Here is a 12,716-nt window from a genome sequence, read left to right as displayed (position 1 = left end):
TAACTTATCTTATTACCTTCTCTATTATTTTCCACATCATGATTGTAGACTTAATGGTCTATATGACTCTGGGTTTGTCCTACTCCCCTTTCCCTTAACGACAAGTTTAACAAGTGCATGTCTCCAGTTTTGAGGAATCTCCCCATATTTATATGACCTAATAAATAATAGATATAATACTACTATAAGTTCTGGCTGAAGTGTTCTCAGGTCATTATTATTTATTCTCTCTCCTCCCAGTGCTTTGACTAGATCCAGTTTGCATAGTTCTTTTTCAGTATAATCTATTTTGATTCTAGTATCTGAGGTTACCTGGATATCACTAGAACTTATAACCCCCTTTGTGGACCCAAACTGTTTTGCATAATATTTTGTAAATATATCTATAATCTGTTGTTTCTGGGAATACATTTTAGAATGTACACAGTTTATCAATTTGTATGTCTTTACTTCTTCCACATCTTGTGTATCTATAAAATGGTTTCCTATTATCTTTGTGTAAATTTTTTTCAAGTTTTTCTTTATCTTGTCTCACACTATGCGTAATTTGTTTGTCCAGCTTATTTCATTTTCAAAGATGTAGTTTGACCCCTTTTCCATTTCAAATATATTTTTTGTATTTCCTGTAATCAGGTATCTTGTTCTTATGGAAATATCTCCCCCTGATGTTGTATGCGTAGATCCTGATGTTAAACATTTTTCTGATTTTTTGCACTCAGGCAATTTCTCTTTCAAAACTTTTCACATTTGTTTTGCAGTTTTTCCACTGAACACATCACTCCAATTAGTTTTACATAGTGACTGTTTTGCTTCCATATAATCTGTAATTAATATTCTGTACAGTGGTTCAGATTTCAGTTTGGCAGAATTATCTAGCAACAAATTAACCTTTATAACCCAAGATCACTGCACATCAACAGTGGTAAAACTTGATATAAAGTAAAAGTAATTTCTTTTGGAACACAAACAATGTCTAGTATGTTCCGTTCCCTTGTAGGTCTTTTTTCAACCTGAAGCAATTCTTGTTACTGAACATATGTTGTGAATGATTTCCTTATTAATGTTATTGAATCAATATTATTCCGGTATGTATCTGGTAAATGTTAGTCTCCAGCCACTATTATTCTTCCCTTCTGTGTTTCATGCAAAAATGTATGAATTTCTCTAGATCAACAGCACTTGACTTTGGTGGTCTCAGTGACGCCCATGCAGTGGCCCAGCAATCAACGAGCCTCAATCAATGAGCGTCTCATATAGGAGGAAAGGATAACAAATGCACACAGTAAAGTGCAATTTCCCTTAAGAGGAGACAGAGATCATAGTCAGTCCAGGGCTGGTCGCTCCCTTGCTCTCCAGGTCCCCAGTAAGACTCCCCACTGGCAGAGCTATAGGGTCCAGATCTCAGCCTAGTGGGCAAGTTAAAACTTCCAGCACCCTCTCTATCCAACCAGTGCTTTGTATCCTTGCCCAAGTAGCTGACACACACACACACACACACACACACACACACACACACACACACACACACACACACACACACACACACACACACAAACACACACACACACGCACACACTTTGAGAAGAGTTTATACAACCACACAGACACTCCTGGGGAAGGCTGGCACAGGTTCTCCAGCTGTGCCCCTTTTTCCCAGACTATACTGTAGTACCAGCTGCCACCACCCACTAATATTTATCAGCTACTCAAAGGCCCTTAAAAGGGAGTCCAATTATTACTGTGCAATATTATTATCCAATTGGTAGTATAGCCCAGGGCTAAAGCTATTAGAGTGGCTTTGTACAATTTTACCAAAGGCATGCAAGTACTTTAAGAGCTTAGATTATCTCTACAAAAACAGCCATAATTAAAAGGGTTTAAAAATATTTAATAACAAATAGTCAAAACACAACACACACTTTTTACTACACAGTGCTAGCCAAGAGTTCAGAGATGACAGAGAAATACTTAAAATAATTCAGTAGTACAGTTCTGACATCACAGAAAAACACTTAGTCTAATATTTCTAGTTTCTAGCTATTTCTGAGAGAAAACACAAGTCTAAGATAAACTTACATATAGAGCAAGACAATGCTGATGAGTTGGATAGTCAAGACAAAAATGCTTAATGCTCTCTGATTCTCTCTGTTTTTAAAATCACATTCCTGGTTCACATTACATCATTCTTTACACTTCAAAACTACATTTACATTCTTCACCTCTGGGCAGAAAATAGAGCAATAAAGGATATTTATGCATGCAAATTCTGGCCATTAACTCGGGCCTTAAATCAATAGGCAGGATGCCTCACTCTAGACTTACTGGTTCCAAGTTTTAACATCAAAGGGTCACAACATGCTTTACTTGGTCAGTAGAGTGCACTGTTGTTATATTTTTTTCAGTTCTACATGTAACACTATTTTTGCCATTTAAGACACAAGCCTGTAGTTTACATTAATATTAACAGATGACAGAATTATCTCCAAAATTCTATCTGGCTAGGCTGGCAGCCTTCACCTACCTTCACCCAATCTTCACAGTCCCTACACTCCAACAATTGTTATATGTTCCGGGATTATCTATATTGTCACAGTTAAAGAATCTATAGTATTGGTGTTATCACTAAACATGTAATAATCACAGGTCTCATAATCATCTTTAATTCCTATCATAACACCTCCACCTGATTTTTTGTTATGTCTGTTACAGTAAAAACATTTATACCCTAACATAACTGATTTCCAGTCATTGTTCATTGTGGGAATGTAGAATATTTTCTAATTATAAAACTTTATTATTAATGCTCCTAGCATTAACAACCATCAGAGATGTATCACATGTTGCAATCTGTGAACAATTAAATTTTTGACCTGACAAAAATCCTGACTTCTGTTTGTCAAATACTGCAAAATATCTGCTACAAAAATTTTCTTCCCTGTTCTTGACAACTGCACTCCATCCTGTCTGAACATGTTTGCCCAAAACTAGGCTCAGATGCTCTACACACTTCCATTTTTTAAATGGGACATTTTTTCATATAGGTATTTACCCAAAAAATCCTTTCATTCATGGCGACCTGACTCTCCTTTCTATATGTGATTTGTGACAAATATGTCCTAACACCTATACAAGCTTTACTATCTAAGAGAGCTGTAAGTTCTCTATTAACAGTCACAGCCTCCTTAAGGATGAGATAATTTGTACCAACATGAATAAAAACAGATCCATACTTTCTTACATTAAGGCATTCTAAGGCTTGCCTCACATCCTCTTTTTTTGCTCCTGGCAAGCATAACACACTTCAATGTTCATTATCTTCTCTGCAAATGTAAGTATCAGTTCCTCCAATAATTGAATCTCCAATTACAAGAATAGCTTTTCTGACCAGATCTGAAGAATCTTCAGCTTCTAATTCAGTAATATCTGCTCTATCAATTGTTACAAAGGAATGATCTCCATCACCATTAGTCTTATTAATCCCATTGTTTTCATCGCATATTACGCCATGTTGTTGACATCTATCTTTCTCCTCTTTTTTCTTACAGTAATGTCCTTCAATCCATTCAAGTGCAATTTTGATTTCTTCCATTTCCCCAGTCCCTTGCCTCGTTTTCTACCTTCTCTTTGGAAACATGCTGCCTTTTTTGTAAACTGTAGGTTTTCTGACAGAAAAATGTTATCATTCCCTGTAATCTGTGTGCTACATAACAAAGTAGTATCCTTTGTAGTATGTATTCTCTTTCCTTTACAGTCATTAATCATTTTCTTTTTCTTCTTTATTTGTTGTGAACTTCATAATTTCTTTCTTTTTTTATTTATTTCTAAACACTGCGAATCCTCAGATTGCTGAATACTTGTATCCAGAATTCCAAAGCTGTCAGGGGCATCGTCTTGTTTCATAGTGTCTGATAACCAGAATTCCAAAGCTGTCAGGGGCATCATCTTGTTTCATAGCGGCTGAGTGATCTTTACAGACAATCGACACATCCTTTCCTATTCTGTTTACTCTTTACGTAACATTATTTATCTCACCAATCCAGTCATTAACATTTATAACAACAGTTCTCCAAGTCATGCCAATTGCACATGTGCAATCATCATCATTAAGTCTAGATTTACTTCTAACAATAGTAAGCAAATCATCCAACTTTTAACAAGAGGAACTCAGATCACCAGTGTTATCAGGTGTTACATTCAAATACACATAGCATTTATTATACTGTACAAAATATTTGTGCTTTAGCAGATCATTAATGGCCACTCATTTAAGGAATCCATATTTAGCTTCAAATTAATACAAATTATAAAAGAAAATAATAAAATCAGTTACTACTGAATTCAAAGAAAATTTAAATCAACGTCTGTGAAAAAAATCATGCAAACAATTTACAACTAAATACTAAAGTAAGTACAGTAAAGTTGTTGCTGTCACTGTACAAGTTCTGAAAGTCAGACAAAAGCTGGAATATCACTTCAAGTTGCACCTCTTTTTAACAGTAAAGATCAATAAATCCCAAGCCAAGACAGAATTGTTTTAGGTAAGCTCTGGATTGTCCTCTCTGCAGTCTGTGTGACTTTATAGCTAACTAGGCCTCTTAGGTTGCCTACAGTCTGCCTATCTAAAATATATCCCTTTCTAACAACAAGCAGTGAAAATTAAAGGTAAAACAACAAAATATAAATCAAAGTAAATTTTCTTGTCTACAAGTTATCCCTTCCTTCCTATAAACAGTGAAAAAGAGTGATAAGAAATAAAATGTAAATTCAAATAAAGATAGTTACCAGAATTATTAAGTCATTTGCTTTTAAATGAGTTGGTGGAAATCAGATTATTTTAAATTGTTGTTGATGGATGAGCTTTTTTTTCCCCAGGTGTGACATACTCTTTAAAATTATTGATGTTAATGTTGCTGACCTTGTTGGAAGTTGTTTGCTCTTTACTGACTAAATACTTGAAAGAGTGAATAAATATTGCATAGAGATGATAAACATGACACAAAAATCTTGGTGCTACATAATTTAGTGCCATCATTACATGGATAGTTTTATAAAATACTAAAATATATTTATTTACCAAAACTAAACTAGTTGCTTACTTGAGTCTCAAACTGTGTATGAAACCTCCATTAGAGAACAGCTCTGTCAGAGTTCCTGTTACTAAATTAACATCCTCAATACCAAATATTCTTCTAGACTTCAGAAATCTACCCTCTTTTGTTTTATTTTCCCTTCTAGGTTCCCAAATACATCCTCTCTTCTGCAAAATAGATTCCAGTCACAACCCATAGGATCATAGGATCATAGGAGGTTACTAGGCTAATGACCCTAAGGCCCTTACAAGCCTAACCAAGTTTTACCCTTATTTCCATGATCAGCACCTATCACCCCTGTCCAAGAGGGACACACGTGGAACCTCTTGTGTTACCCATCCAATCATCCAGATTGCATTTGAAGAGGGTCAATGAGGTACTCTGCTTGACATGAAGCGCAAGTCTGTTCCCAAGGTGTGGTAACCTCTAGGAGACAAATCTGTCCCTCCAGCAGGTTCTATTAATGTCTCATACCAGGTTAAGGCCATTAGAGTGAGTAACCCATGTACCATTTGACTTTAGGATATGCAGCATTTCCAATAAAGCTGGGTCAAACATTGCTGTATATGCAAGGCAGAAATCACCTCTGAGCAGTCTGTATGAAACAGAATCAAGTGATAGTGATTTCAGACAACCCGCATAGGACAGATGCTGAAGACCTTGAATTTTCCTTGTGAGGAACCGTTGTGGTCTCTCCAATTGCTGCAGGTGCTTGGAAAGGTACATACCAAAAGGGGCATTGTACTCAATTATTGGCTGATGAGGGAAGAGTACAGGGAGGTTATAACTTCTTTATTTCTGGAGGCAATGCCCTTACTTATGAGATGAGCAATATAGAATACCTTTCTTATCACTGTGGAGACATGGTGATCAAAGGTAAGGTTGCGGTCAGCCTGTGTGCCAAGGTCTCTCACCACTGAATGTGTACTTAGGATGTTGTTATTGATGTGGTAGTTATAAAGCCATAAATAATATTCCCTGCTGAAAGTGTATTATTTCTTCAAACATAAAAGTAATTGTAGGCAAAATATAAATATATTCTGGCACAATCTTTCTTCCTTGCCAGTAACCCATTACTACCACAAAACTACCATTTTCTTTTTCCCCTCCTATTTCACTAGAGCCCCTCTCACAATTATTATTATTGCTTCCCTTTTCTTTCATCTCTGAAACTCTGATTAATGCCTGTCCTGTATTCCTTTCTTGGTCAAACTTACATTTTGAACTCTATCTATATGTACCTCCTGTAACATTGATCTTTTTACCCTACACTTAATATAATTCGATATTCTATGTTTACATTGGCAAAGTAGTTCTGATAAAAAGCTACTGCTTCCACATATTATATTATGTGACAGCTCTTTTGAATATATGTTTCCATCTTGCCGCTTGCGTGCACGCATGTTTGGCAGGTTGATCTTGAATGTGTTGGCTTCTTCTCATCCTTATTTGAACCTATATCACATTTTTCTGAACTTTTCACTTCAGTAAAAACAATGAAGAAAGAAATAAAATACAAATCTAAATATATTTTAACCTCATTGCCTTTTATCTCACTGCAAACACATAAAACTATAATTTTGAAAAAGGAAGTCGATCCTTCCATATAGGAACACTTGACCCAAATCAATGGCTGCACCCACAGGGACTACTTAGTCTAAAGTTAGGGCTACCTTCTAAAGCATGTATAAAGTTTTCCTTTACATACTTATTTATATATTTTCATTTGATAACTGGAGGATGCATATAGGATGAAGTGGGGATATACATGAGATTATATAATTGTTTAGTAAGCGTACTGTTGATAAACAGGCTATGACCCATTTAGCTGTATTCAAGGTGATGTAGTGGTGCTCTTGCTGTGCAAAGAACAGATTTTTGCAGTTGATATGGTGCCCTTTGTATACTGACCTCATCTGCAGAGTGATTGGAATATGTGAAAACTGAGAGACTGTTATGACCATATCTACCACAGCATAAATCAAAAACACAATGGTATATTGTAGATAAAAGGTAAAAAGGAGCTCTTGATTGTCAAAATCATGTATTTCCTTTAATCTGCAGCAATGCAAAGCTGGAGTTAATATACTTAGTATGAAGATATTTGGGGAGCACTGTTCCATGCTTAGAATCAGAGAGGAACAGCTCCCAAATAAACATTTTTTTAAGTGAGGTTGCACCTCCTGCATTGCTCGTCATGGAGGGTTGTGCCCCCCCCCCACACTCAGATGCACTCATTCACATACTTAAAGATACTAATGCAAATATGATACTATGGTATAATAAAAGAAATTATGTTTTTTACTAGTGAATCGAGTATTCCATTTAACCTTTGAGGTATCACACAGTTTCTGATATGCCCTGTGGTACACATATTAGTTATGGGCCTCTAATTCAGTAGTAGAGAAGAAGGTACATGGTAACGGGCCTCTAATTCTGTAGTAGGAAAGAAGGTACATGGTAACGGGCCTCTAATTCTGTATTAGAGAAGAAGGTATATGGTAATGGACCTCTAATTATCTAGTAGGGACGAAGGTACATGGTAACAGGCCTCTAATTCTGTAGTAGGGAAGAAAGTACATGGTGACAGGCCTCTAATTCTGTAGTAGGGAAGAGGGTACAAGGTGACATACCTCTAATTCTCTAGTATGGAAGAAGGTACATGGTAACAGGCCTCTAATTCTGTAGTAGGGAAGAAAGTACATGGTGACAGGCCTCTAATTCTGTAGTAGGGAAGAGGGTACAAGGTGACATACCTCTAATTCTGTAGTAGGAAAGACGGTACATGGTAAAAGGCCTATAATTCTGTAGTAGGGATGAAAGTACATGGTGACAGGCCTCTAATTCTGTAGTTGGGAGGAAGGTACGTACAACAGAGTCTTTTTCTCCTGCTGGATTACCTGACTGATGTAAAGTCTCTTCACCTGCCAGGTGTGCTTAGATAAGCAGAACCAGACAATTAGTGATATGAACTACCATACTGAGACCTATCAGGAAAACTACTTGATGACATTACAATGTAGCCTGGACTGGCTAACTCACCACATTTTCAAGTCTGATCCATTCGAGGTTAGAAAATTATTTTTTTACAGATCCTGATACAGGTAAGAACTCTTAGCCATTCTTTTGCCTTACTCAATTTTCCAGTATTATAAACCAAATAATCAGAACCAAATATGTGAAAAGTACATCAGTGCTATGTTAAACGTATAGAGTGTTACACATGTAGAGTACTACATTTTATTGTTAAACATATGGACTACTACATTTTAATGTTAAACATATGAAGTACTACATTTTAATGTTAAACATATAGAGTATTACATTTTACCATCTCCTCCACACTTACCTAATCACAGGTCCCAGCTGCAGCACATGCAGAAACTGAATGAAAAACTGATCACAGTAACTATCTTGATAGAGGAATGTTAAGGTTAACTGGATTAGTACTGATGGAACCAGTAAGAACAGAATTGTCAATGCCAGCAATAACGTTTCCTCCTCCCAGCTGTAGAGTCCACATAGTATTCCAGCCGACACTACCTCCACACAGAATAGGACTGTGCTTATTGGGATGACAACAGGTAAGTGGACTTTCCTCCCAGAGTAAACCAGATCTTCATTTGTTGAAGAACTTGTCTCTCCACTCAAAACATTTAGCTCCATCCTGCTGACAGAAATTTTGGTTTCTAAAGTATCAAGGAACTATTCAAAGGCAACGTTTGTTTCAAAAGCCATTTCATATGTCTTCCTTCATAAATAACACCCACAATTACAACAAAGCAACCTCCAGAACAGGAATACGTCTTCTCTTTTGGGTTTCTCTATCACAAAAAAATGGCTGACATTAAAAATTGTTTTAATATGTGATCAGATTAACAGCTATCTATTTTGTCTATAACATTACTTTCTGCTGGTTATACCCTGATGAACAATACAGTGTTATTAACTGTTACAAATGCAAACCTATCAAAAGCATAATACATTTTCTAGTTCTGCATTAACTGTGATTTCAGACTGCATGTAAGTATTGGTTTTAGATCCTATACCATGTATTGTAGTAAATTATTATTATTATTATTAATGTTATCATCATCATCATCATTTCTGTAATAAGTTTGGAGCTTTTCTCCTTAGACCTTTCCTGAAAATGAGCTTTGTCCACCTGGAGCATCCAAGTCAGCAAAGATAAAAAAAATTCTGATAGCATGCTAAAAAAAGTCTTAAGGGAGAAGCTGGAAGGTCCAATATTACAATTTTATTATTTATTATTTATTTATTTATTTATTTATTTATTTATTTATTTATTTATTTATTTATGAGTGATTAATGGATTAATGTCAGAAATGTGCTTGTTACTATGACGACCTCAGGGCAGATAAACCGCTCTTATCTTTTTTTTCCCTTGAACATAAAACTTGGTGTGATAAGGATACAAATACTTTTTTATTTCCTTTTCACTCAACCATTTCACAAGCATCTTCTTACGTTTTTTGCACTGTGTTGATTCCTTTAAGTTACTTAATTACACCCTATCTCTATTCTTATGCAACCAGTGTGCCTGTGTCCTCTGCACATCTTTTCATGTTACTAGTCATTTTTATTTGTGCAGCAAGTAAACTAGATGCATTCAGCAGCGATCCTTCTCCATATACATGCTTTACCCAAATATAACATACATGTTTATATGTTTACATTCAGTAGCAATCCTTCATAAACATATTTTACCCAAATATATGTTTATATTCAGCAGTGATCATTTTCAATATGCACATTTTACCCAAATATAACATATGTTTACATTCGGCAGCGATCCTTCTCCATATGCACATTTTACCCAAATATAACATATGTTTATATTCGGCAGCGATCCTTCTCCATATGCACATTTTACCCAAATATAACATATATGTTTACATTTGGCAGCGATCCTTCTCTATATATAAGTTTTACCCAAATATAACATATACGTTTACATTCAGAAGCGATCCTTCTCCGTATACACGTTTTACCTGAATATAACATATATGTTTATATTCAGCAGCAATCCTTCTCAGTGTAGGGCATCTCTTTGAGGCCGGTAATCCTCTTTGTGAGGTACTTCTGTGGCCTTTTGCAATAGTTTCTTCCTTCTGTTGTAGACTTCGTTTATGGAAGGGGACCACCAGATTGGCTTCCTTTTTTTGGAGGATAGTGTCTTGGTTCTGTTTGGGATAGCATAATCCATGCACTCATGTAAGTGCTTATAGAGTGCATTTGTGTAGGATTCAGCAGTCGTAACTGTATTGTCCATCTGCATGGGTGTCATGAAGTTCACCACTTCTGTCTTAAGAAGCATGAAGTTGGCTTTGGAGAAATGTTTTACCGTGGTTTCCTTAATGGGGGTTGGGGGTGGGATGTGGATATCTAGGGTGATTAGCTTATGGTCGGATCTGACCAACGAGGAGTTGACTTCAGGTGTGGAACACTGGTCACTCATGTTGTTAATGACTAGGTCTAGGATATTGTTGCCCCTGGTGGGGGTCTGGATAAGTTGATCCAGGGCATTGGAATTTATGAACTCCAGAAAGCATTGCACGAAGGATGTGCAGGAGTAGTTTTCCCAGTTAATGGTGGGGTAGTTGAAATCGCCCATTATTAGAGTGTTTGGTTGAACCCTAATATTTTCCAGTATATCAAGAAAAGAGGAGTGGGAATCCTGGGGCATGGTGGGGGATCTGTAGTAAGCTATAATTTGGATTGCAGTTTTGCCCAGAGTTAGTTGCACTTGGATAACCTTGGGTGCATTATGCTGAGCAACTAGCCTGGAGGTGTGGATATCCTTAATGAATATGGACACACCTCCATCTTTGGTGTTCCAGTCCAGGTTAGATGGCCGAAAAGTGTGGTATGAGTAATGCAGGGGTACCCTCTAAAGCCTTGAATCAGGTCTCAGTCACTGCACAGATATCGATGTTCTCCATTTTAGGGAGTGCCTTGAGGGAGTGCATTTTGAGATCTAGACTTCTAGCATTGAGTAGCATTACCCTCGGTTTTTGCTTGCCTGTTCCTGTTACGGTGGTGAATTTGTCATTTGAACCTTGCCTAAAAAAGGCACTATAGGGGTGGCAAGAGCCTAAGCCAGTATCCTGAATTTCAGCTATACCTGCCTGCATGGAGCACTACAGAGCTTAGATTTGACTGCAAATGCAATACTGGCTTTTAATTGCATTAGATATTATGATTGGTTGACCACTCCCCCTAGTACTTTACCCCCAGGGCTGTTGCCCCTCTTGCCCCACCTGCTAGCTCCTAGCTGCACTCACTCCCTCTCTCTTATATATATATATATATATATATATATATATATATATATATATATATATATGGGTTCACTTTATAACATCGAAATACTGAAATGTCGAATTTCAGTATCTCGAAGCTATAAAGTCGAATGTGTGAAATAGCGAACGTTCATAATCGCGAATTTCACATATGTCGAATATATGTCGAATTTGCGGTTATGAAGTTGCGCTACATAATGTCCGGGTTTGTGTTTTGGTGGTGCGCAGTGCCCTGTGTGGATGTAGGTGTTATGTCAGGTAAGTGAGTATTTTGTAAGGGTTTTGAGTGGGAGTTAGAGTGTGTGTGAGGGATTGGAGAATGTGCGTGTGTGAGTGAGCTTTTGTGTTGTGTTTGTGCGATCTCGGAGTTAGTATATATAAGTAGGGGGGGTGTGGGGGGCTTGCCCCCCTGCTTATGTGTGTGTGAGTTGTGTATGTGTGTTTTATTTTGTTTATGTTGTTATGTGGGTGTTGTGTTGTATGTTTAGTGTAGTGTGTGCGGTGTTTTTGGTTATGTGGTTTTGCGTTTTTTGTTTGTCAGTGTTTTGTGGATTTGGTTATATAGTCTCGAGATACTGAAATTCGATATTTCAGCATTTCGAGGTTATAAAGTGAATCTATATATATATATATGTAGATAGATTAGATATGTATATATATGTATATATATATATATATATATATATATATATATATGTTGGTTTTGTTGGTTTATTAGCCTTGGAACATTGTCTTTACCAAGCTGAGCTCTATTCACCTGGTTTCAACACATTTCGCTTTGCTGAACATGTACTTACAAAAACACCTTTTATTATCATGGCAAGTGCTTTTGGCAGGTGCAGGGTATGGCTATGGTGGCCTCTTTTGCCCCTATTTATGCTGACCTGTTTATAGCTTATGTGGAAGAGCAATTGATTTATCATGTCAGTCATAATTTATATAATGAGGAAACTGATATGTGGGACGCTACTTAGATGATTCCTGGATGGTTTGGAAAGCTGATGAGGGGTATTTGCATGAGTTTATAGAATACATCAATGGTAATAAGTGGGGCATCCAGTTTACTGTCAACTATAATGTTGATCAAATAACTTTTCTGGACATTTTGATCACCAGAAATCTGGATCACACCTTGGATACTCAGGTTTTTCGCAAGTACCCACAATATAACTCATTATTACATGCCTCTAGCTTTCATCCACCCCACATTACACGCAACATCCCCAAATCACAGTTTTTTCGTATAAGACGGATTTGTTCCCACCCTGAAAATATCATCATTATAAACAAGACATCATTAATA

At 36.7% G+C, this 12,716-nt stretch overlaps 1 protein-coding gene across 1 annotated transcript in view; it reads right to left on the bottom strand.

Moving 5' to 3' along the window:
* Positions 1–8,756, bottom strand: part of LOC122808551 (membrane transport protein XK-like) — a 589,568-nt gene extending 580,812 nt beyond the window's left edge. The window contains exon 1 of the mRNA XM_044079505.1: positions 8,440–8,756. Coding sequence (XP_043935440.1) covers positions 8,440–8,756 — 317 coding nt within the window. The remainder of the gene's footprint in view (positions 1–8,439) is intronic.
* Positions 8,757–12,716: the final 3,960 nt, after the last annotated feature.

The sequence above is a fragment of the Protopterus annectens genome, chromosome 8.part0, assembly GCF_019279795.1.
Source record: "Protopterus annectens isolate FY-2018-M chromosome 8.part0, PAN1.0, whole genome shotgun sequence".
Classification (NCBI taxonomy): Eukaryota; Metazoa; Chordata; order Ceratodontiformes; family Protopteridae; genus Protopterus; species Protopterus annectens.
Note: the sequence above shows the minus strand (reverse complement) of the source record. Positions and strands in the feature narration are given on the sequence as shown.